The sequence below is a fragment of the Oncorhynchus kisutch genome, linkage group LG5, assembly GCF_002021735.2.
Source record: "Oncorhynchus kisutch isolate 150728-3 linkage group LG5, Okis_V2, whole genome shotgun sequence".
NCBI classification, from domain to species: domain Eukaryota; kingdom Metazoa; phylum Chordata; class Actinopteri; order Salmoniformes; family Salmonidae; genus Oncorhynchus; species Oncorhynchus kisutch.
In genome coordinates, this window is record NC_034178.2 from 42,631,718 (window position 1) to 42,659,046 (window position 27,329).

General features: G+C 43.7%; 1 protein-coding gene across 6 annotated transcripts in view; it reads right to left on the reverse strand.

Moving 5' to 3' along the window:
* LOC109891058 (voltage-gated potassium channel subunit beta-2) overlaps positions 1 to 27,329 on the reverse strand; it is a 153,623-nt gene that overhangs the window by 98,988 nt on the left and 27,306 nt on the right. For 4 of the 6 annotated variants that reach the window (XM_031825109.1, XM_031825106.1, XM_031825110.1 and 1 more), the window contains exons 2-3: positions 13,503 to 13,668; positions 11,352 to 11,393 (exon numbers count right to left, since the gene is read on the reverse strand). In XM_031825109.1, the coding sequence (XP_031680969.1) occupies positions 11,352 to 11,393; positions 13,503 to 13,576 (116 nt within the window). In that variant the 5' untranslated portion in view covers positions 13,577 to 13,668. The remainder of the gene's footprint in view (positions 1 to 11,351; positions 11,394 to 13,502; positions 13,669 to 27,329) is intronic. The other 2 variants (XM_031825111.1, XM_031825107.1) reach the window with 1 other exon arrangement.

Below are 27,329 nucleotides of genomic sequence, written 5' to 3' on the forward strand. Positions count from 1 at the left end.
GCTGCTACATTCTCTTATGACAGAAAATAACTTCTGGACAGCGATTGCTCACCTCGAACTGGAAGATTTTTTCTTTAACGAGTCCGATGAGAAGGATATACTGCTTTCTCGGGAACGGGCCATAAATCTGCTGAGAATTCGTAGGCAAGTGAGTATACCCCCCTGTCATCCGTTCTATTGGCCAACGTGCAATCATTGGAAAATAAAAAGGATGATCTACGATCAAGATTATCCTACCAACGGGACATTAAAAACTAACGTTAATATCATTTGTTTCACCAAGTCGTGGCTGGCTGAATGACGACACGGATAATATAGAGCTGGCGGGATTTTCCATGCACCGGCAGGACAGAGAAGCTACATCTAGTAAGACAAGGGGTGGGGGTGTGTGTCCATTTGTCAATAACATCTGGTGTGCAATGTCAAATATTAAAGAAGTTTCGAGGTATTGCTCGCCTGAGGTAGAGTACCTTATGATGAGCTGTAGACCACACTATCTACCAAGAGAGTTCTCATCTATATAATTCGTAGCTGTCTATTTACCACCACAAACCGATGCTGGAACTAAGACCGCACTCAACCAGCTGTGTAAGACCATAAGCAATCAAGAAAATGCTCATCCAGAAGCAGCACTCCTAGTGGCCGGGGACTTTAATGCAGGCAAACCTCATTTCTACCAGCATGTGCAAAAGCATGTATAGACCACCTTTACTCCACACACAGAAACACATACAAAGCTCTCCCTCACCCTCATTCTATACTCCTGATTCCTGCTTACAAGCAAAAACTAAAGCAGGAAGGACCAGTGACTTCTGGAAGTGGTCAGATGACGTGGACGCTACAGGACTGTTTTGCTAGCACAGACTGGAATATGTTACAGGGTTCTTCCGATGGCATTGAGGAGTATACCACATCAGTCATCGGCTTTATCAATAAGTGCATCGAAGACGTCGTCCTCACAATGACCATACGTACATATCCCAACCAGAAGCCATGGATTACAGGTCAACATCCACATCGAGCTAAATGCTAGAGCCGCCTCATTCAAGGAGCGGGACACTAATCCGGACCATTATAAGAACCATCAAACAGGCAAAGCGTCAATACAGGATTAAGATTGAATTCCACTACACCGGCTCTGACACACGTTGGATGTGGCAGGGCTTGAAAACTATTACAGAGCAGCCCCCTATCTACATTGACAGGACAGTAGTGGAGAGGGTGGAGAGTTTTAAGTTCCTCGGCGTACACATCACGGACAAACTGAATTGGTCCACCCACACACAGCATCGTGAAGAAGGAGCAGCAGCGCCTCTTCAACCTCAGGAGGCTGAATAAATTAGGCTTGTCACCAAAAACACTCAAACTTTTACAGATGCACAATCGAGAGCATCCTGTCGGGCTGTATCACCGCCTGGTACAGCAGCTGCTCCGCCCATAACCGGATGGCTCTCCAGAGGGTAGTGAGGTCTGCACAACGCATCACCGGGTGCAAACTACCTGCCCTTCAGGACACCTACACCACCCGATGTCACAGGAAGGCCAAAAATATAATCAAGGACAACAACCACCCGAGCCACTGCCTGTTCACCCTGCTATCATCCAGAAGGCTTCTATCTCAATGCCATCAGACTGTTAAACAGCCATCACTAACTTTGAGTGGCTGCTGCCAACAAACTGACTCAACTCCAGCCACTTCAATAATGGTAAAATTGATGTAATCAATTCATCACTAGCCACTTTATACAATGTTTACATACCCTACATTACTCATCTTATATGTATATACTTGTATGCTATACCATCTACTGCATCTTGCCATCTTGATGTAATGTATCACTAGCCACTTTAAACAATGCCACAAGCAACACTGAAGCATGCATGAGAGCACCAGCTGTTCTGGATAACTGTGTGATAATGCTCTCAGTAGCCGATGTGAGCAAGACCTTTAAACAGATGGATTACCAGGTTGTGTATTCAAAGCATGCGCTGACCAACTGGCAAGTGTCTTCACTGACATTTTCAACCTCTCCCTGATCCAGTCTGTAATACCTACATGTTACAAGCAGACCACCATAGTCCCTGTGCCCAAGGAAGCGAAGGTAACCTGCCTAAATGATTACCACCCCGTAGCACTCACGCCAGTAGCCATGAAGTGCTTTGAAAAGCTAGTCATGGCTCACATCAACAGCATCCTCCCAGATACCCTAGACCCACTGCAATTCACAAGCTGCCAACAAATCTCAATCGCATTCCACACTGCCCTTTCCCACCTGGACAAAAGGAAAACGTATAGGAGAATGCTGTTCATTGACTACAGCTCAGCGTTCAACACCATAGTGCCCACAAAGGGATCCTGGACTTCGTGACGGCTGCCCCCAGGTGGTAAGGGTAGGCAACAACACGTCTACCATGCTGATCCTCAACACTGGGGCCCCTCAGTGGTGTGTGCTTAGTCCCCTCCTGTACTCCTTGTTCACCCATGACTGCGTGGCCAAACATGACTCCGACACCATTATTAAGTTTGCTGACGACACAACGGTGGTAGGCCTTATCACGACAACGATGGCAATGTGGTGCCAGGACAACAACCTCTGCCTCAATGTGAGCAAGACAAAGGAGCTGATCGTGGACTAAAGGAAAAGGAGCACGTCCACATGCTCATCAACAGGGCTGTAGTGGAGCAGGTAGAGAGTTTCAAGTTCCTTGGTGTCAACATCAGCAACAATCATGCACCAATGTGTACCTAACCATAAAAATCAACGCCTTTCTTAAAATCAATACACAAGTGGTTATTTTTATACCTGCATATTTAGGTAATATTGCCTGCTAACATTAATTTATTTTAACTAGAGAAATTGTGTCACTTCTCTTGCGTTCTGTGCAACAGAGTCAGGGTATATGCAGCAGTTTGGGCCGCCTGGCTCGTCGCGAACTGTGTGAAGACTATATCTTCCTAACAAAGACAGCCAACTTCGCCAAACTGGGGATGATTCAACAAAAGCGCATTTGCGAAAAAAGCACAACCATAAACATCAATGCCTTTCTTAAAATCAATACACAGAAGTAGATTTTTTGAAACCTGCATATTTAGTTAAAAGAAATCCAGGTTAGCAGGCCATATTAAACTAAGGAAATTGTGTCACTTCTCTTTCGTTCATTGCATGCAGAGTCAGGGTATATGCAACAGTTTGGGCCGCCTGGTTCGTTGTGAACTAATTTCCCAGAATTTTACGTAATTATGACATAACATTGAAGGTTGTGCAATGTAACAGGAATATTTAGACTTATGGATGCCACCCGTTAGATAAAATACGGAACGGTTCCGTATTTCACTGAAAGAATAAACGTTTTGTTTTCGAAATTATAGTTTCTGGATTTGACCATATTAATGACCTAAGGCTCGTATTTCTGTGTGTTATTATGTTATAATTAAGTCTATGATTTGATATTTGATAGAGCAGTCTGACTGAGCGATGGTAGGCAGCAGCAGGCTCGTAAGCATTCATTCAAACAGCACTTTCCAAGCTGGTGTAACCGATGTGAAATGGCTAGACAGTTAACGGGCTGCGCGTTAATAGCGTTTCAGTCGGCGATGTCACTCGCTCTGAGACCGTGAATTAGTTGTTCCCCTTACTCTGCAAGAGCCGCGGCTTTTGTGGAGCGATGGGTAACGATGCTTCGAGGGTGGCTGTTGTCGATGTGTTCCTGGTTTGAGCCCAGGTAGGTGCGAGGAGAGGGACGGAAGCTATACTGTTACACTGGCAATACTGAAGTGCCTATAAGAACATCCACTAGTCAAAGGTATATGAAATAAATACAAATGGTATAGAGAACTACAACCTAAAACTTCTTACCATGGAATATTGAAGACTTATGTTAAAAGGAACCACCAGCTTTCTTATGTTCTGAGCAAGGAACTTAAAACTTAGCTTTTTACATGGCACATATTGCACTTTTACTTTCTTCTCCAACACTTTGTTTTTGCATTATTTAAACCAAATTGAACATGTTTCATTATTTATTTGAGGCTAAATTGATTTTATTGATGTATTATATTAAGTTAAAATAAAAGTGTTCATTCAGTATTGTTGTAATTTTCATGATGACCAATAAATAATATATATTTCTTTCTCTTTTTTTCGGCCTATTAATCGGTATCGGCTTTTTTTGGTCCTCCAATAATCGGTATCGTCGTTGAAAAATCACAATTGGTCGACCTCTAGTCCAAACACACCAAGACATTCGTGAAGAGGGCACGACAACACCTTTTCCCCCTCAGGAGACTGAAAAGATTTGGCATGGGTCCACAGATCCTCAAAAAGTTATACAGCTGCACCATCGAGAGCATCCTGACAGGTTGCATCACCGCCTGGTCTACAGAGGGTAGTGTGTACGGCCCAGTACATCACTGGGGCCAAGCTTCCTGCCATCCAGGACCTATATAATAGGCGGTGTCAGAGGAAAGCCCCAAAAATGGTAAAAGACACCAGTCACCCAAGTCATAGACTGTTTTCTTTGCCTACGCACGGCAAGCGGTACCGGGGCGTCAAGTCTAGGACCAAAATGCTCCTTAACAGCTTCTATCCCCAAGCCATAAGAATGCTGAACAATTAATCAAATGGCCACCTGACTTTTTACATTGACAACCCCCCCAGTATATTGTACACTGCTGCTAACACTGTTTATTATCTATGCATACTCACTTCACTCCTACCTACATGTACAAATTATCTCGACCACCTGTACCCCCGCACATTGACTCCATACCGGTACCCCCTGTATATAGCCTCTTTATTGTTATTTTATTTTGTTACTTTTTACTTTAGTTTATTTGGTAAATATTTTCTTAACTCTTTGTTGAACTGCACTGTTGGTTAAGGGCTTGTAAGTAAGCATTTCACAGTAATACATGTTGTATTTGGCACATGTGACTAATAAAGTTTGATTTGATTTGAACCCAATTGAACACTTATGAGAGATTCTGGAGCGGCGCCTGAGACAGCGTTTTCCACCACCATCAACAAAACACCAAATGTGGAAGAACGGTGTCGCATTCCTCCAATAGAGTTCCATACACTTGCAAAATCTATGCCAAGGTGCAGGGAAACCGTTCTGGCTCCTGGTGGCCCAATGCCCTATTAAGACACTTTGTGTTGGTGTTTATTTTATTTTGGCAGTTCCTTGTGTAATAATATATATATGCCATTTAATATATGCTTTTATCCAAAATGACTTACATGTTTATGTGTGGGTGGCCCTGGGAATAGAACCCACAAACCAGGCTTTGCAAGTGCCATGCTCTACCAACTGAATCTAAACAGCTCCCTGCCCATCGTCAAAACAACAGCTGCTAGACCTGTCTTCAGACAAAACAGCCATCCATGCACTGGGTCAAAACAACAGCAGGTAGGCTACCCCTGCTCTGCAGACCTTGTCTTCTCATTAGTGGCAATGCAGTGATGAAGAGGCCTCCTCTCCTCATTGTTTGAGGATGTTGACCACACTTCTGTCAGATGGCTTCGTCCTGCACACATTATTATACCTGACAGTGCTGAGACTCAAGATGCAATGCATTCAATATTCATCATCCAGGCTTCTCAGGACCATATCGCCTACTCTTGTGACGGTCAAGGTTAGTGTTAGGGTTAGAGTAACGTAGCAAGCGTAAAATAAACGCCTGAAACTAGATCCCCTACATACTGGTCATGACGAGAAGGAAAACCACTGTCGGGGGAGGTTCTCTTCTGCAATGTTCAACCAATCCAGTAAATGTCAAGGAGAAATTCATATGGAGTGTCGTCCAAAATGAGAAGTCACATCCCAGGCGCTCTTTCCATTTCCTCTGAAAACCGGAACATCCAGTTGTTGGAGACTCTGCGGAGTCTAGGATTGGGGCAAGTGTGACTGAGTAAGACACGTGTGTATGGTTGTAGGTTATAACATTGTAAGGGTATCTTCTCAGAACAGTGTAATGTGACTACCATTTGTCTAACAGAGAGAGTGGTGAAGAGGAGCGAGAGAGAGAGGGATGATCTCAGCAGAGTCTGAACAGGGGGGAAAACGTTGAGTGAGTTTTAACGAGCCAGGTAAATCCTTATGGAACAGTATGTCCTTCCCATTTTGTTGGGCAAATATGCTAGTGACCTAGATGATTAGATGATAAAATGAGAGCCAGTACCATGGAGTAGCATTCTGTCCAGAGGACAGTCTAACACTGCACTGAGGACGGTAGCAAACAGCAACACATCACTAATGCAACATTAGTTAAACTATACTTAAATGAGAATGCCCGAGAAGGCTGTGTTTGGAGGATATATTGGCACGGGTGTTGTTAGGCCCGAGACACCGGCTTTGAGGGCATTGTCACTTTTATACAACGGGTTACCAACATATTCAAATAATAATTGACATATTTTCTTTAAAAATGCTATTTTGATGAATTTATTCATACTATCTTTTCACATGATATAGTCCCGACACAAATCTAGGGATGCTACCCAAGCCAACTGGTCAGTCGTTCGTTCGGTTCGGTTGCCAGAAACGCAACCCAGTCATCCGTTTCTAAATGGCTGGCAACATTCTTATCCCTTGCTTGCTAGCTTGCCAACTACAGCTAACTTACAGTCACGTCAAAAAGTGCAGCCAGAATAACAGCAAAGTAGCCACATTTGCATTTGTTTAAGCTGTTTTCTAGTGATATTTATTTGGATACATCCATAACAATGAGCTAATGAGGCACGATTTCACCAGGCATAGAAAATGTGCTCTCTCGTCAGGACACTGTTGTTCAAAGGAGCTAGCCAACAACACAGCTAACACAATAACTTCAAACTGAAGCTGGGAAGACTGCAAACTAGCTGCATTTGGTTTCGTTTGACCTTTTTTCAATTGACATTTCTTTGTATACAAATGATGCCAGCTGATTCATAACTTCGACTGGCTGAGAAACGCTGCCTGCCTTTTTCAGTGAACAGTTATAACGTAAGCAGTGCCGTAGCACACTGAGACAAGGTAGGCTACACAATTCCATTCTGCCTGAGCCTCAGGTGTTCCACTGAAACTTTCTCACACCCCATGCCTGTCCCCATCTCTGTTCATACACCCTGCTACACTCTGTTGCGTGCTAATACACCCTGCTACCTGTTCAGCCCAAAACCAGTCTGAACTGCCCAATCTCAGCCACTATTTAGGTTTCAGCTACCCAGCCCCAACCAGTCTGAGTCTCCCAGGTCTCTCCAGGTGTGCCCTGGTCCTTACCTGTACTTCATGCCAGTCTGGTGGGACACACACTCCTCCAGGACCAGGCCGTTCATCTTAAGGAAGTCCTCCATATTCTTGACCTGAGCAGCATGCCTCTGCTCCCTGAGGCGCCTCAGCTCCCCTGGGTCGGTGGGCCGAGGTAGGTTCAGGCCCTGGTCCGAGTGGTAGTGGCTGATGTCGCTCCGCATGCTCTCGCTGTTCGACATGGACAGCATCTTGCCACTGCCGCCGCTGCTGCTCTTCCGTATCCCACTGCCCTGCCCGGCGGGTTTGGGGATCTGTAGATTTTCGGAATGAGTGTACATGGATTGACGCCTCACTGCCGCCCCAGGGGGCTGACCTCCTGTTATCCCTCCCGCAAACATCCCCCTACTCCTGCTGTCGCGGCAGCAACCCACCGCTCAGTGAAAAAGAAAAGTGGGGCCGGGACGGAGCTAGGAACCACCAGGACACGGCCACCTCCTTAAATAGCACCTGACTTCTCCCATAAGAAAGAGCTCTCCTGCTCTGCTCGGGGCAGCAGTACCACACAGCCATGCATGGTGTAATCAGAGTCACGGCACCGCCCCCCATGACAGGCACACAATGGCAGGGTAAAACTGATCGGGTGCATTCAGGTGACCACCTTGTGGTTAACTAGGGAGCAGGACCAGAGGACACATGCGAGAGACATATCTGCATAAGAGACAGCAGGACGAGGAGGAGACATTGACATGCACCAGGGGCCAGGTCAGACATGAATTGATAAGTCAAGCAACATATTTCACATCAATTTAAATAAATGCAGAACAATAAGAAACATTAAACTATTGGTCCATAGTCTACAGTCCATAGTCTATAGCCAACCAAATAGTGCAAGTAAAGCATCTCACGTAAAGCATTTCAAATTACAATTTTAAACTTACATCCTCGATCTGGTCAAACACTAAACAAGAAACTTTCAAAGTGCAACTGCGTAATATTTCTAATGTCAATTTTGGACAAATTAGCCATTTCAGCCTGGAAGTTTTGTCAACCTGTCATCACTGCAGCACCTGAGACACAGGAAATGTTGCCCTGTAGGTCTACAAAGGATGTCCGAAGGCAAACTGTTTGTGATCCCATAAAACTCTATTGACTGACACATACAATTTTATTCATTTTTTTCTCCCCAATTTCATGGTATCCAATTGGTAGTTACAGTCTTGTCCCATCACTGCAACTCCCATACGAACTCCCGTACGAACTCGGGGAGAGGCAAAGGTCAAGAGCTATGCATCCTCTGAAACACAACCCAGCCAAGTTGCACTGCTTCTTGACACAATGCCTGCTTAACCCAGAAGCACCAATGTGTTGGAGGAAACACCGTACACCTGGCAACCATGTCAGCATACACTGCCCACCATAGGAGTCGCTAGTGCATGATGGGACAAGAACATCCCTGCCCGCCATACCCTCCCTAACTCGGACAGCGATTGGCCAATTGTGCACCTCCCCATGGGTCTCCCGGTCGCAGTCGGCTGCGACAGAGCCTGGACTCGAACCAGGATCTCTAGTGGCACAACTAGCACTGCGATGCAGTGCCTTAGACCACTGTGCCACTCAGGTGGCCCTGATGCAGACACTTGAACAGCACTCTGCTTCTCTCCCAGTCTGCTGAAGGACAGCTGCTTTATTAACCCTGACACAAAGCACAGCCTTCATCTAAATGTCCTGCTCAGCTTTGAAATCTAGCTTCAACTGAGAAAGGCCTAGATCAAATCATCACAAAACCATCTTAAAACCACCCCTAACAGTCTTAGAGCCTTCACTGCTTCACAACATCTCTATCACCCCAAAACAGCCATGTGGTTGATTCTATGATCAGGGACTGGAACTGGATGAATAGTCCTGAAATCTGTCCATGTTTGCCATCAAGGGTGTAGGTGTCTTCCAGTTCCCCAGCTTTCCCTGTCCTCCCAGTCCAGTGGACTCCACCACCCGTAGAGACCGAGAGGCTCCAGACCAGGCGGTCTGCTCATGAGGGGTCGTAGGTGCCAGCCTGCTCTTCTAAACACATTGCTTGTATCAATGCAGCAGGTCCACTCAAACTGGAAGTGTCTTACTAGGAAGTGTCTAAACCAATTAGTGGATGAGAAAGTGCCCTCCCACCTCATTCACCCCCCCAAAATAATATCAGGTAGAAGATCAGCCATTATTCGCAGAAGCTTTTGTGCTAAAAGCCTCCGATTGTTGTTCCACAGGAAGGAATACTAAGAGGCCATCAGAACATAGTGAGGCCTGAGTGTGTGTACGGTTTACACAAACACACACACACACACACACACAAAAGTACAGGCGACACCACAGGATTCTACTGCCTATATTACTGAAAACCTCAGCTACAGTACATTGGATCTATTCTGGCTCTATTCTTCCGCATCTGTCTCTGAAGGACCTGGTGTATTCAGGTCAAAGTACTGTAGCCCTTAAACACACCAGCTGCAGAGGGTCAGCCATGAGGAGAGGTCTGGATGTCTAGCAGTCATCATACCTCTGGTAGACTAGGCTACATGTCAGGCTATAACTGATCTGTAACAGAATATTGTGCCATCTACTGTCTCCAAGCAAGTGTTTGGGCAAACACAGGAAATTCACAAATGCCCACCCAAAACACCCAGTCAGAAATCTTTTGCAATACATATCGAAAAGATACCTGGGTAAGATCAGGATCACTACACACACATTTGATGTATGTGATGAAACTTGAGCAAACCCAGAAGTACGTGCTGATGGAGTATCAAACTCAAAGTTAAAGAGAGGATATTTGCAACACGTATTCTTCTGGATCAATACCAGAGTGACAGAGTACATGAGAGGTTTGGGGTCGACAGACAGGAAAATCCTAATTCCCCTGGACATAGTGAAAGGGTTACGGAGGTTCAGAGATGGGAATACTAAAAGCCTCTTGCTGTATAAAATTGTAAACATTAAACGGCCATATCTTGTGACTTCTTGACCGCAATACTACCAGACTACATCATCATCACAGACTGAGATATCTAATGTCCAGACATAACGAAGCATGAACGGCAACATGCACCCAATGCTGTTCTCAAAGTGTTATTGTGCTGAGGTGATGGCTTGTCTTACTTGACCAGTGTAACAAAGCAGCAACTATGTGGTCCAACAGTATGTGTCTCAGTCAGTAGTGCATGGCGCTTATAACGACAAGGCTCATGGGTTTGAGTCCCGCTGGTGCCAACCACCATTTGGATAAAAGTGTCCGCAAAATGCCATATACAATTTATTAGGTACACCTGACCCGGTACTAGATGGGTGTACCTAATAAACTGACTGAGTCTATTAGATTATTAACCGTGTGGTATTTCCCAGGCCTCCCATAAAACATACATGAAACCACAAAAACTATGTGGTATTCTAACTGGGTTAAAAACGTGATAACTGAATTCGTGCTGAAGACACCCTACTGGGCAAACATAGCATACTCAAATATGCATCAAAAGTTCTCTCAGATTACATAAGGTCAACACACAAAAAACATCCATGCCCATTTAGTGTCCCATCACACTTCTAGCCAGTCTGTGTGAGACAGACAGAGAGCGTGTGAAGATCGATCCCCTCTTGAGTCAAGGCAGCAGCGGGACACTTATAAAAGGACAGAAATGTGCAAAAGGGAAGCTTTGGAGATCAAAATCTGAGAGAGCTCATTACCCTGGCCTGCATCCACAGTATCCGGGGTATTATAACCAGATCAGCCCATAAAACATGATCCCCCTCTGAAACAGCAAGACATACAACCCTGATAGCTCACTACTGGAGTACAGTACAGACTACAAGAAACCAAAGTATTAGGTCACTTTTAGATGCAAAACGTTGATACCTATTTGAAAGTCTTGGGCTGAGTGGAATGTAGACTACAAATATGGCCACTGAACAACATTGCGAACAGCACATTGTCCAGCAAAGATAAAATCAGGCTACTAGCTGGGCGAACAGTGACTAGTTAAGGATGATACAGATTGACATAGAGAAGTATAGGAAAGCAGTCAGTGCCAGGTTCCACAGTAGTCAGAGAGAAAGAGAGAAAGAGCGAGAGAGAGAGATACCTGTAGAACTGCAGCTGTCGTTTAGGGCTCCCATAGCGTGCGCTGAGGTCAGCGGAAGAGAGGAAGAGAGAGTACAGCTTAGATGAACATGTAGCAGAAGGGAGGGGACCGTGAACCACGAGAGAGTAAATGGAACAACATAGTAAAAGACATGCTGCATGCGAGAACAAAGCCTCATTTCACAGGGAATAGGAAAGCTCAGTGTATCAAGCAACGAACTGGACCCCAAATACCATTCACTGACACTCAGACATCTGAGGTACATCTGTGAATCTGTCATGCATGCAAACCACACAGAGACCTCTGAGGAAACCCATAGAGCACAGCTGCCTTGGAAAAATACTATAGAGTGCAGAACGCATATCAAGCAATTTTATATTAAATAAAGGGAAGGGCAAAGACTGAAATAGACAGGGAAAAGAGATTGCAGAGATTTCTGAAGCATCAAAATTCTCTCCCTTGCGATCGGTGTTATAATTAAGCAATAAGGCCTGAGGGGGTGTGGTATATGGCCAATATACCATGGCTAAGAGTTGTTCATAGGAACAACGCAAAGCATACACCAAACCCCCAGGTTGCATTATTGCTTTTATAAACCGGTTACCAACAAATTAAAACAATGAGTGACATATTTTCATAAACAGTTTTAAGTAAATTCATACGATTTTATCCTTCCACCAGTGGAAATAGTCTGGGGAAAATATGGTTGCTATGCAATCAAATAATGGTTGCTATGCAGTAGAGCTGGGACGATAAACCTAAAATTATGGACACTGACCAAACCGATCAATTATCGCAGGCCTTGTTTCGATATCGTTCATTACGATAAGTAATGCAAACTGGCGAGAAGGCAAAATATACAACTAATCGAATGAAAGACTGGGTCGCTTCTATGGCAACCAAAATATGAGAAAGTATGAATTTGCTTATGAAAATATCAACACTGGTAAATGTGTGCTTTCATTTTCATTGGCAACAGTAGTGCAAGCGGGATAAACGCTTATACCAACAACAACAAAAGAAAGAAAAATGGTGCACATTGTTAGAAACTTGATGTTCTATTTATCGTTATCGCATCAATTCAGGCCATTTATTACAATGGATTTAAATGTGTAATCTAATGCATTTTGGGTGTAACTATTTCTTATTGTTGTTATATTTTACAGTTAAAATAGGGCTCCATTTTCAGAAGTTTTTGTTCAATAGAGATGAATTTGTCTGCATACCTTTGTGCTCTAACATCATAACATTGTTATTTGGGGCTAATTCAATACCTGAGTAAGTGGAAACTCAAAACACACTAGCTAGATCACTAACTTTAGAGATAATACCCACTGCTAGTCGCCATGTATTAACGTACATCCAAAACCCTGCGGGATGTATGAAACCCTGCGGGATGTATAAAACCCTGCGGGATGTGTGAAACCCTGCAGGATGTATAAAACCCTGCGGGATGTATAAAACCCTGCGGGATGTATAAAACCCTGCGGGATGTATAAAACCCTGCGGGATGTATGAAACCCTGCGGGATGTATGAAACCCTGCGGGATGTATGAAACCCTGCGGGATGTATGAAACCCTGCGGGATGTATAAAACCCTGCGGGATGTATAAAACCCTGCGGGATGTATGAAACCATGCGGGATGTATAAAACCCTGCGGGATGTATAAAACACTGCGGGATGTATAAAACCTTGCGGGATGTATGAAAGGTGAATACCAGCAAGAAAGGGGTAAAAATGTGTAAAATTAACATTGGCACAAAAAATGTAAAGGTAAAATACTGTCAATTATATCTGAAAGTAATACTAAACAAATGGTTTTCTGGTGCCACATGCTAGTGGCATGTGGGACAGCAGGAAAGGGGCTGTGCTTGAACCAATGAGAGAACAGAAAGTAGTGTTTCCACTTCAAGTGTTTCCATTACAAGCTTACTGATGACCTATTTTGTATTACAAAGGATCGGGGATGACAGGAGTAGGTACATGACTGCTTGTTTTAAAAGTCCTGAATAGAATGGAAGTAGCATGACTCATGAAGTATGGACATTTCATTTTTATCAGGCTGGAGAAATGAACTGCATGCACCATGAGATCCCATACACAGGCCACGATGAATGTGTGCTTGTGTGTGTGTGTGTGTGTGTACTCACTTGTAGATCATGCCCGGCGAGCCAGTCTGTCGGGAGAGGCGGGCAGGTGAGTCTGTGGTAGATTCAGGATACATGGAGACGGGAGGGTGGGGGTATGGCCAGTGTGCCGAGGGGTCTCTCTCTCTCACCAGGACAACAGGGGACTGTCTCGCAACAAACTGGGCTTCTGGAGGGGATAGAGAGAGCAAACAGTCTGTACACTGGTCATAGTGATAAGGAGGAAGACAACTTGTATCCACATTATGATTTCAGTATTCCTTTTTTGTATGTCAAATAGTCCTTTCAAGATGTCACTGCTCTTCACCAGCCACTAGATGGCACCATTCCCTCACTGTGGTCTCACAGGCAGCAGCTTGAATAAATAAGTAAGGTGGTCAGACCAATAAGACTGCCGTCTCTGGGCTCAGTGGGCTGTAACTGGGGATGCTAACTATTGTTTTGTAAACTACAGGGGAATAAATTTGGCCAATCAGAGCCACTTGTCTGATCACATGTTAAAGCCTTGTATGACAACGTCCTTATACACACGTTCACACACACAGATCCACTGCACACACGCTCAAACACACAGACCCACTGCACACACAAAGTTATGGGTGTCCACACACATCTTCATCCTACCCTTGTCATATGCGTGTGCTCGGGGTGACTAGTTTCTATGAAACTCAACAGTCTTTGCCCAAGAAGGAGAGCACTGCTGAAGTAAGGGGCTAAAACAGGAGAAGAGAGCTGGGCAGGGGGGAGCTGAGGATGACTACAGAAGGGCCTGGAGAATAAAATGTCCCATTTGCATTACCTACTGTACTCTATGTACCATTTCCCTCTACATCAGGGGTCTGAAACATACGGCCTGCGGGCCCGATCCAGCCGATTCAGTGCAGCTGATGGGAGGTTTGATTAAAATATATATTTTAAAGGGGGTGGGTATAATTTTTATGCCTATAACCAAATCTGAAACTGTGTAGAAATAATAATCAACCTACATTTAGTCTTTTCACTTTGTCCAGCTTGCTAACAACAGTAAAGGAGCACCAAAAAACCCGAAAACTAGGCACATTTTGACAGCAAGAAAATATTTTTTAAATTTAGTGCGTCCCTCTGGACCTCGGTGAAGGCTGAATGCAGCCTGAGGGACAAAATAAGTTCCACAGCCCTGCTCTACATTATAGTCTACATAGGACTGCACTGCTACACTAACCACGTGAGCGAGCCAGCCATGAGCCGTCGCTGGTCTGCTGGTAATAGAAACAGATGTGGTAATGACGAGGACGTGAAGGTGACTTTCTCCTCACATCAATCACAGACACAGAAAATGAGGTGTCCCCTTTTCAAGGACTCATTTAATGCCATCTGGTCACACCACTTCAATCATGCCAGGCAGGCCGGAACAAAAGCCCCTGCCTACCTGACGCTGCCCGTCTAGCTGGTCCCTGATGATGATGGCGTCATGATGGCCAGATGAAGATGGCTGTGTTGTAGATCTACAGAGTCCCTTGGTCAATGTAGGACTCCACCTGGCTGGAAAGTCATGTATCTAATGTCACCGACTGACTGGTCATTAAAGGAGGACACAGGAGCTGTCTTGCTGGATTTGGTGGCCAATCCCGAGGCTGCTGTCTGGGTGTATGGTCTTGTGCTACCAGACCGCAACACACTGTACTGCCGAATGACTGGAGTCAAGGCTAAAGTGTAGTAAATATAATTTAGCCTATACTGATGTTCAGACATACAGTCTTAGTCGGTGAAATGTTATGCTCTCAGCACACCCCAAAAAAGTTAGGCTAGGCTGAGTGTTTCTCCTTTGCTTTGACAGTTTATTATTGGTGCATCAAATTCCTCAGGGTGCTTGAAGCCCACATTAGATGGCTGTGCTGTGCTGCAGTTGGAGAGAGAGGAAAGAGAGGGAGAGGATGCTTACTGCAGCACTGCGGTACAGACTTGTCCCGGCAGCACAAGTTGGAGAACTGAGCTCAGATTTACTGCTCTAATGGGCCAAGGTGCACTCTGCAAATTAAAACTGCAGGGAGGCAGACAGAGGGAGGGAGGTTCTGGACAGACCCTTATCGGATCAGAACTACCCTCTGGCCCGACACCACCACATGCTGATCCAAAAGCAACAGGACAGCAGGGAGACTAAAGGAAAGGAGTAGTGTGAAGGAGGACCTACCCACAGACAGGGTGAGGATGGATTTCACTGGAGAGGTTGAAATAAAGACAAAAATAAAGAATGCCCTAGTACTTCCTGTTTAGTGTTTAGACAGTCTTACATACTGCAACCTACATACTGCTACCTTCATTCCTGTCCAACACAATGCAACATGGAGTCACCAAAGGCAACCGACACCTACACCCAGCCTGAGAGAGATTCCTCTTGAGACCGGGCTTACATAAGTAGGCAGTCCTGGCCTGGAAAGTACAGTACAGTGTTAGCAGCAGGAAACACACAGATGCCAATAGATGGCACAGGAAGAGAGGAGGAACAGAATGGCAGACGAGGACTGCCAGGGGTGTCCTGATTGGTGACACAGATTGAATAATAATAAGGATATAGGTCTAAATAAAGATCTGAGTCAGAATCAAAGAGGATCCCTATATGGCTACATTCATGTCATGGTTCTCAAAGTAGTCAAAATAATTTGCTAAATTATGTAAAGTTGTCCTTGTCAGACAAACAGACAGGCAGAGACAGAGTGACAGTGACCATGTTTACTTGCACACGTTTACTGCAGTATCCCATTATTATTTGGGATTAAAGGATCCTCAAGTACTTTGTTTTTGAGTTAACCGTAAACATCCAATCCCGTTTACAGTAACCCGAAAAAGCTTGTGTCTCGGTTATGAGAAACCCGGATAAGATACATGGGATGTGATGATCTTAGATGGGATACTGTGGCATGTAAACATCCTACCCCGTTTACTGTTGTTTTACGCGGCATGCGCAGATTCAGTTTCACATATCGTGGGTGTTGTGTGTAGATGTTTTCATCTGGTAGTCAAACAAATCCCTTCATAAAGTAGTCTACCTTCGCAGTTCCATCCACCATGATTCCATAATCCCACTGATACTCCGAACTGTACCATATGGCCTACTGGCTACTTTCACCCCTAATTTAAACCATGTTCTGCTTATAATTTCCAACATTTGTTGGGCCATATTATAATTTCAGATATTTGGTAGGCCATTTGTTTGTCAACAACAGTTGACAGGCCAAATATGAATTCTCAGTCAACACACTATTCCTCAGCTTTTGGAAATCGATCACGTGTAATGTGTGCAAGTTACAACACACCACCACATGCCATTTGTACTATGTGCTAGCTAGCTCACACACACACACACTAGCTTCCACATTCAGAAGCCTGGTGCTTTCCACACAGAGACCAGACAGTCAGTGTACAGTAGGTTTGCTCAGAGCCATTAGCTGGGAGCTCTTACAGTAATGGGAGGATAATCTGTCCCTTCGACCTACTGCAACAATTGGACAAACATGGCACTGCTGCTGTTGTGCACATTAAGGCTGTGATGATATCATCATGTCTCAGAGCAGTCAGAGTGGCTACCGGTGGCTGGTGAGAGCTGCTTTGTCCCTTTGTTATGGATCTGTACTAAATGTATGGATAACCTAAATGTGTGTGTTATAAATGAGACCCGACCAAGCGTGCACTGCAGCAGCATCACAGAGAAGACTGCAGCAGAAATGGATGTGTTATAAATGAGACCCGGCCGAGCCTGCACTGCAGCAGCATCACAGAGAAGACTGCAGCAGAAATGTGTTATAAATGAGACCCGGCCGAGCCTGCACTGCAGCAGAAATGGGAAACCCCTCTTATCTCTATGGGTCCATCCAGCCCACCTCTCTCTATGGGTCCATCCAGCCCACCTCTCTCTATGGGTCCATCCAGCCCACCTCTCTCTATGGGTCCATCCAGTCCACCTCTCTCTCATCAAGGGACAAGAGACAAAGGGAGAGGCGTGATATTGTGTCTTGGAGCATAGTGTGTCTTGGAGCATAGTGTGTCTTGGAGCATAGTGTGTCTTGGAGCATAGTGCAGGGGACAGAGGGGAGTAATGTGGTTCCTTACATTTCAAACGGCTTTTGACTTAATTCTAGTATCTCACACACATCTTACAGCACCACTGACTACCACACACTGCAGCAAGGAGAGAGGGCAGAGCAGAGGAGACAGACTGAAGATGTACGATTTATGCATAGGTGCGCAAAAGGCACAGTCAGAGGTGATATACAAATGTATCCTGCATACTTCTACTGTGGAGATGGATAAGATCTGAAATCAGGCCAATAAAATGACAGAGTGAGAGAGAGTAAAATCCCATGTTGTGTGGTGCCAGAGAGGACTGTGGTTTCTGGGCTGGGCGCACACACTCACAGCCTGTGAACACTGCCATTGCCCTCTTATATAATAACCTGAGCACCCTAGGAGGGGCCCCCACTTCTCTTTATAATCCTCTGAGCATCCTCTGTGCCAGGGGTCTTCAACCTTTTCTTGCCCATGGAACCCCGCCCTGGCAAACCACTGACCCAGGGATCCCCATCATACGTTAACTTCTTGGTGACTGGGGGCAGTATTGAGTAGCTTGGATGAATAAGGTGCACAGAGTAAACTGCCTGCTACTCAGACCCAGTTGCTAATATATGCATAGTATTAGTATATTTGGATAGAAAACACTCTGAAGTTTCTAAAACTGTTTGAATGATGTCTGTGAGTATAACAGAACTCATATGGCAGGCAAAAACCTGAGAATAAATCCAACCAGGAAGTGGGAAATCTGAGGTTGGTAGTTTTTCAACTCATTCCCTACTGAAGATACAGTGGGATATTGGGCATGTTGCACTTCCTAATGCTTCCACTAGATGTCAACAGTCTTTAGAACCTGGTTTGATGCTTCTACTGTGAAGTGGGGCAGAATGAGAGGGGAATGAGTCAGAGGTCTGGCAGAATGCTTTGAGCTTGTGACTCGCGGTCATGTGAGAGGTAGCTCGCGTTCCATTGCTTTTCTAAAGACAAAGGAATTCTCCGGTTGGAACAATATTGAAGATTTATGTTAAAAACATCCTAAAGATTGATTCTATACTTAGTTTGACATGTTTGTTACAGAACTTTTTGACTTTTCGTCCGACCTTTCAGCTGGACTTGCATGCGCGTTTGGATTTGTTTACCAAACGCCCTAACAAAGTATTTGGACATAAATGATGAACTTTGATGAACTTTATCGAACAAATCAAACATTTATTGTGGAACTGGGATTCCTGGGAGTGCATTCTGATGAAGATTATCAAAGGTAAGTGAATATTTATAATGCTATTTCTGACTAATTTTGACTACACAACATGGCGCATATCTCTTTGGCTGTTTTTGTCTCTGAGCGCCGTACTCAGATTATTGCATGGTGTGCTTTTTCCGTAAAGTTGTTTTGAAATCTGACACAGCGGTGGCATTAAGGAGAAGTTTATCTAAAGTTCCATGTATAATAGTTGTATCTTTTATCAATGTTTATTATGAGTATTTCTGTAAATTTATGTGGCTCTCTGCAAAATCGCTGCATGTTTTGGAACTACTGAACATAACACACCAATATAAAAATGCACTTTATCGGACAAAACATTCATGTATTGTGTAACATGAAGTCCTGTGAGTGTCATCTGATGAAGATCAAAGGTTAGTGATTAACTTTATCTATACTTCTGCTTTTTGTGACTCCTCTCTTTGGCTGGAAAAATGGCTGTGTTTTTCTGTGACTTGGTAGTGACCTAACACAATCGTTTGTGGTGCTTTCGCTGTAAAGCCTTTTTGAAATCAGACACTGTGGCTGGATTAACGAGAATTGTATCTTTAAAAATGGTGTACATTTTTTTTATTTTTTTTTATTTCACCTTTATTTAACCAGGTAGGCTAGTTGAGAACAAGTTCTCATTTGCAACTGCGACCTGGCCAAGATAAAGCATAGCAGTGTGAGCATACAACAAAGAGTTACACATGGAGTAAACAATTAACAAGTCAATAACACAGTAGAAAACGAAGGGGGGGTCTATATACAATGTGTGCAAAAGGCATGAGGAGGTAGGCAAATAATTACAATTTTGCAGATTAACACTGGAGTGATAAAAGATCAGATGGTCATGTACAGGTAGAGATATTGGTGTGCAGAAGAGCAGAAAAGTAAATAAATAGAAACAGTACGGGGATGAGGTAGGTGAAAAGGGTGGGCTATTTACCAATAGACTATGTACAGCTGCAGCGATCGGTTAGCTGCTCAGATAGCTGATGTTTGAAGTTGGTGAGGGAGATAAAAGTCTCCAACTTCAGCGATTTTTGCAATTCGTTCCAGTCACAGGCAGCAGAGTACTGGAACGAAAGGCGGCCAAATGAGGTGTTGGCTTTAGGGATGATCAGTGAGATACACCTGCTGGAGCGCGTGCTACGGATGGGTGTTGCCATCGTGACCAGTGAGCTGAGATAAGGCGGAGCTTTACCTAGCATAGACTTGTAGATGACCTGACCTGGAGCCAGTAATACAATACTTGTATGCTTGAGGAATTTAAATTTTGAGATTTTTGTTTTGAATTTGGCACCCTGCACTTTCACTGGCTGTTGGCGGGGTGGGACGCTACCGTCCCACATATCCCAGAGAGGTTTTAACAAGCCCCCAAAAATGGCACGTCTTATCAGTTGAATGATAATGGCAAGGAAAAGTAATCAATATTTTAAAATGAATAGATTTGGTATAATTTTTCCTTATTTTAAGCTCCCCACATTATATACTGTACAAAAATAGAAACGCAACATGCAACAATTTCAACGCTTTAAATAAAAATTAATTTGTCCCAAATCTATGGATTACACATGACTAGGCAGGGGTGCAGCCATAGGCCCACCCACTTGGGAGCCAGGCAACCCACTGGGGAGCCAGGCCCAGGCAATCAGAATGAGTTTTTCCCTACAAAAGGGCTTTATTACAGACAGATATATTGCTCAGTTTATTCAGCTCTCCAGCTGGCGGGTCTCAGACGATCCCGCAGTTGAAGAAGCTGGATGTGGAGGTCCTGGGCTGGCGTGGTTACATGTGGCCTGAAGTTATGAGGCCAGTTGGACGCACTGCCAAATTCTCTAAAACAACATTGGAGGTGGCTTCTGGTAGAGAAATTAACATAAAATGCTCTGGCAACAGCTCTGGTGGACATTCCTGAAGTCAGCATGCCAATTGCACATTCCCTCAACTTGAGACATCTGTGACATTGTGTTGTGTGACAAAACTGCACATTTTAGAGTGACCTTTATTGTCCCCACCACAAGGTGCACCTGTGTAATGATCATGCTGTTTAATCAGCTTCTTGATATGCCACACCTGGGATCTTTTATTTCAGCTCATTAAACATGGAACCAATACTTTACATGTCTTTTTCAGTAAAATTGGAAGAGGAAGTGTAAACTCTAACATAGCCTATTAGCTATAAAGGTAACTCCAAGCACATTTTTTGCTAAGAGCAGCTGTTTAAACAAAGGTTACCCAGCAAACATGACCCTATTGGCCCCATGTGAGCATTTGGCTAGCCCACACAAAGCCCACACCAGCCAAACACGGGCTATCCCAGCACAGGCTAGCACACAGCAATCCCACATCAGCCTAACATTGGCTAGCCCAGCATGGGCTTTCCACCACCAAGCCCATACCAAGGCCAGCACAGGCTAGTCTACACCAGTCCAACACAGGCTAGTGGACACCAGCCCACCACAGGTTAGCCCACAACCAGCCCAACATGGGCTAGCCCAGCATGGGCTTTCCACCACCAAACCAACACCAGCCCAACATGGGCTAGCCTACACCAGTCCAACACAGGCTAGTGGAAACCAGCCCAACACAGGTTAGCCCACAACCAGCCCAACATGGGCTAGCCCAGCATGGGCTTTCCACCACCAAGCCTACAACAGCCCAACACGGGCTAGCCTACACCAGTCCAACACAGGCTAGTGGACACCAGCCCAACATGGGCCAGCCCACACCAAGCACAATATGGGCCAGCCCACACCAAGCCCAATGCAGGCTAGCCCACAAAAAGTCCAGTTACTTCATAATGTAGAGGCTTGTTATATATAATATTCACTTACCTTTGATGACCTTCATCGGAATGCACTCCCAGGAATCCCAGTTCCACAATAAATGTTTGTTTTGTTCGATAAAGTCCATCATTTATGTCCAAATATCTCCTTTTTGTTCGCGAGTTTAGTTCACAAATCCAAATTCATGAGGCGCAGGCACTTAGTTCAGACGACAGTTCCATTACAGTTCGTAGAAACATGTCAAACAATGTATAGAATCAATCTTTAGGTTGTTTTTATGATAAATCTTCAATAATATTCCAACCGGACAATTCCTCTGTCTTTAGAAAGGAAAAGGAACGCAGCCAACTCTCACGGGCGCGCACGAGACTGAGCTCATGGCATTCTGCCAGACACCTGACTCAAACAGCTTTTATTCTCTCCCCCTTCACAGTAGAAGCCTGAAACAAGGTTCTAAAGACTGTTGACATCTAGTGGAAGCCGATATGGTCCGATTGCACAGGAAGTGCAATCGGACCATATTTTACTGTATATCTGATAGGCCTTGAAAAACGACAAACCTCAGATTTCCCACTTCCGGGCTAAAAAAAATTCTCAGCTTTTTGCCTGCCATATGAGTTCTGTTATACTCACAGACATCATTCAAACAGTTTTAAAAACTTCAGTGTGTTTTCTATCCAAATATACTAATAATATGCACATCCTAGCTTCTAGGTCTGAGTAGCAGGCAGTTTACTCTGGGCACCTTATTCATCCAAGCTACTCAATACTGCCCCCCTGCCATAAGAAGTTAAAAGCAGAATATTATATAATAGCCAATATTTATTTGCATATATTTTTTTACGTCTAAGTCAAGGAATCTTACTAGCAGCCAGCGGCACTTGCCACGACTGGTACTCGACTGGTAAGTGTCGCTTTTTAAAAATATATATTTTTGTGGACCCGAGGTTGAATATCCCTGCTCTGTGCTAATCTAACAATAACCATGGAAGGGAGAGGAGTGTGGTTCTGATGTAATGGCATTATTGTTTAAAATCTGCTGGTTGTTTTTAGCTTTTGTGAAGTCAGCAAAGGACCCCTGCGAGAGCAGATAGCCTCTGCGGCAGATAGAGAGAGACGGTCGATACAACATCCCTTCTGTTCTACTGCTCTTCTATTTATACAATTACACTGTCGTTTCTTAAAACACAGCCATCTGCTCCTAAATTATTCAAACAGCAGCAGTTCTCTACTCCTTCTGCTGTTGTTGTCCTCTATTCTGCATAATCCACAGGAGCTGCCAGCGCGATAAGGGAGGGCTACAATCTTCCTTCAGGTTTCTACTACACTACAACACCACCACTCTGACAAGTGTCGTTGCTAACTGAGTGGGTAAAAGCAGAGAGAATGGTCCAGAATTGCTGAGGAAATCTGCAGCCAATGCAGCAAGCTGCCAGCTGCCAGGCAGCTTTTTGAGCAGACCGACTCTCAACAACTCTTCCCCAGGAGAAGCAGCCTGCGGCGACTGGCCAACACACACCTAGTGAGAGGAACAGTCCAGGGGAAAAAACAGGAGAGGATATAAATATAGGGAAAAATTGGGGGAAAACGCAGTAGAGGGGAGATTGTGGGAAAGAGCTGACGGTTGCGCTGAGAGCAGTCTGGTCTGGATGGAGATCCTGTGCTGCTGCAGCTTGGCATTACAAACACACACAGGCAGGCTAGAACCATGCATCACTCCCTCCTGGGTGTCTCCTGGGCAGGCCTCATTACTCATCTCTAGGCTTGGGCGATATACCTTTTATACTGCATACCGGGGTATTTTGAAATAGCGACTGTATGATTTTCAAAACCGTTTGCTTATGACCACTGTTTATAACTATAATTTAAGTATAACTATTAGAAATCTAAGATGTGTCTAATGAATTATATCCAGCTCAGGGCTCCAGCTACAGTACCAGTCAAAAGTTGGGACACACCTACTCATTCCAGGGTTTTTTGTTATTTTTACTATTTTATACATTGTAGATTAATAGTGAAGACATTAAAACAATGAAAGAACACATATGGAATTGTGCAGTAACCAAAAAAGTGTTGAACAAATCAAAATGTATTTTAGATTAGAGATACTTCAAAGTAGCCAACCATTGCCTTGATGACAACTTTGCACACTCTTGACATCCTTGCATTTTCCCTGACACCCAAAAGTACTTGTTACATTTTTAATGCTTAGCAGAACAGAAAATGGTCAAATTCACACACTTATTAAGAGACCATCCCTGGTCATCCCTACTGCCTCTGATCTGGAGGACTCGCTAAACACAAATGCTTCATTTGTAAATGATGTCTGAGTGTTGAAGTGTGCCCCTGGCTGGTTTGCTTAATATAAGGACTTTGAAATTATTTATACTTAAGTATATTTTAGTGTTTACATTTACTTTTGATACTTAAGCATATTTAAAACCAAATACTTTTAGACTTTTACACAAGTCATATTTTACTGGGTGACTTTCACTTTTACTTGAGTTGTTTTCTTTTGAGGCATCTTTACTTTGACTCAATTGGGTACTGTGGTGGAGGAAGCAGAATTAGCTCAGCAACATAGATAATTAAGATGTCTTATCTGCTTAATATGCTTATATGATTGAACTGTTGAACTCTTGTTATTAGAATGTATCCCTTCGGACTCTGGTGTTGGCAGTTGCACTTCCTCCCTCATATGGGCCTCAGTCACCTGGGGCCCAGAGAGGGGAGAAGTCAGGCTTGTCTATCACATGTCCCTGTTGCTATGCAGAATATCAGAAGGAGAATAGGGCAAAGGAGGACAGGAGGTAACATTGTCTTCATATGTGAATATGTGTCTTTACCTATTGCAAACTATGTGAAAGGATGGCGTGATTAATGAGGAACCAATTACTTGTCTCCACAATGTCTGTGCCCAGTCACTCCCTCCTTCGGCCTTGTGGGAGATAAGGTCTGAGACAGGACGCGTGTGGTAGTGTCATCTCTGACGTTGCACCTATCCTGGGATAGTGTAAGACCCAGAGGCTCACTCTCCTCAGGAAGCTCTGTTAGAGGAAAATAATTTATTTACCTGATTTGTTTATGACAGGTTTTGATCATGAAGTCTAAGATTTGAAGGTCTATTTCAGACTAATATCCATAACGGTTGTTTTTAAAAGTGATAATGGAAATTAGAATATATTCAAAAGTATAATTTTGTGTTCACCAGTAAAGCCCTTCCTTTGAAATGGCTATCCATGTTTTGACCAAAGACTTACAAACTCAGACTTTAGCTAATATGTTCATTCTCCCCAAAAACCTTGATCATGTAACTGTCACGATTGCTGTCGTCATGGAAATGACCGGACCAAGGTGCAGCATGGTGAGCGTACATTTCTGTTATTGATAAATGTCACCAACAAAACAAAGAACAAGGAAACGACCGTGAAGCTTACTTAGGCTATAATGCCACTAACAAAGACAACTACCCACAAATACAAAATGAAAAAAGGCTGCCTAAGTATGATTCCCAATCAGAGACAACGATAGACAGCTGTCCCTGATTGAGAACCATACCCGGCCAAAATATAGAAACAAAGAGTTTCCCACCCGAGTCACACCCTGACCAACCAAACATAGAGAATAAAAATATCTCTACGGTCAGGGCGTGACAGTAACATACATAACACTCCTTATTATTCTTTATTTCTCCAACATGACAATGTTTAGAAGTCATTTTTCTTGGGTATACACTACCCAAGAGGAACTATAGACAAACACATCAAAAGTACCATTTATATTTTGTTTGTCTCTCAGACATTAAAGTTGGGATTTTGCGTGCAAATGTAATGTCCATAACGCTGGAATCACACAGCAAGTGAATGGGTTCATCTTTGAGCCTCCTTAAACATGTATGAAAAGAGCACTACTGGGCTTTACTGTCAAAGGAAGGACACTTTGACGCACACACACAAAAGTCAATGCTGCCGACTGAAAACCAAGCATGCCATGGTCCACGATGAGTGTTGAAGAAACGGAAGGCTTCCTTACGGGTTAACGTCATCATCATTTTGTATATTTGTGGCCGCGTGCCTGAGGCCTGCCTGTAACCTGTGTCAAAGACAATCAATGTGTGTGAGACCAGGCAAACGCTTGTTTACCAGTCTATTTCTGGGCCCTAACATTTGAGCATGACGACTGAGTTAGAGTACATGTCTCTGTGTTTTACAAAGTAAGAGAATGTGCCACTGTTCTGTGTCACACTAATGAAACAGTGTAGGGTAGTGTGACAGTGTGTTAGTAGTAAGTCTATAATGAAACAGTGTAGGGTAGTGTGACAGTGTGCTAGTAGTAAGTCTATAATGAAACAGTGTAGGGTAGTGACAGTGTGTTAGTAGTAAGTCTATAATGAAACAGTGTAGGGTAGTGACAGTGTGTTAGTAGTAAGTCTATAATGAAACAGTGTAGGGTAGTGTGACAGTGTGCTAGTAGTAAGTCTATAATGAAACAGTGTAGGGTAGTGACAGTGTGTTAGTAGTAAGTCTATAATGAAACAGTGTAGGGTAGTGACAGTGTGTTAGTAGTAAGTCTGAAATGAAACAGTGTAGGGTAGTGACAGTGTGTTAGTAAGTCTATAATGAAACAGTGTAGGGTAGTGTGACAGTGTGTTAGTAAGTCTATAATGAAACAGTGTAGGGTAGTGTGACAGTGTGTTAGTAAGTCTAAAATGAAACAGTGTAGGGTAGTGACAGTGTGTTAGTAGTAAGTCTATAATGAAACAGTGTAGGGTAGTGTGACAGTGTGTTAGTAGTAAGTCTATAGAAACAGTGAAGGGTAGTGACAGTGTGTTAGTAAGTCTAAAATGAAACAGTGTAGGGTAGTGTGACAGTGTGTTAGTAGTAAGTCTATAATGAAACAGTGTAGGGTAGTGTGACAGTGTGTTAGTAGTAAGTCTAAAATGAAACAGTGTAGGGTAGTGACAGTGTGTTAGTAAGTCTATAATGAAACAGTGTAGGGTAGTGTGACAGTGTGTTAGTAGTAAGTCTAAAATGAAACAGTGTAGGGTAGTGACAGTGTGTTAGTAAGTCTATAATGAAACAGTGTAGGGTAGTGTGACAGTGTGTTAGTAGTAAGTCTAAAATGAAACAGTGTAGGGTAGTGACAGTGTGTTAGTAGTAAGTCTATAGAAACAGTGAAGGGTAGTGACAGTGTGTTAGTAAGTCTAAAATGAAACAGTATAGGGTAGTGTGACAGTGTGTTAGTAGTAAGTCTATAATGAAACAGTGTAGGGTAGTGACAGTGTGTTAGTAGTAAGTCTATAATGAAACAGTGTAGGGTAGTGTGACAGTGTGTTAGTAGTAAGTCTAAAATGAAACAGTGTAGGGTAGTGACAGTGTGTTAGTAAGTCTAAAATGAAACAGTATAGGGTAGTGACAGTGTGTTAGTAAGTCTATAATGAAACAGTGTAGGGTAGTGACAGTGTGTTAGTAAGTCTATAATGAACAGTGTAGGGTAGTGACAGTGTGTTAGTAAGTCTATAATGAACAGTGTAGGGTAGTGTGACAGTGTGTTAGTAGTAAGTCTATAATGAACAGTGTAGGGTAGTGACAGTGTGTTAGTAAGTCTATAATGAACAGTGTAGGGTAGTGTGACAGTGTGTTAGTAGTAAGTCTGTAATGAAACAGTGTAGGGTAGTGACAGTGTGTTAGTAGTAAGTCTATAATGAAACAGTGTAGGGTAGTGACAGTGTGTTAGTAAGTCTAAAAT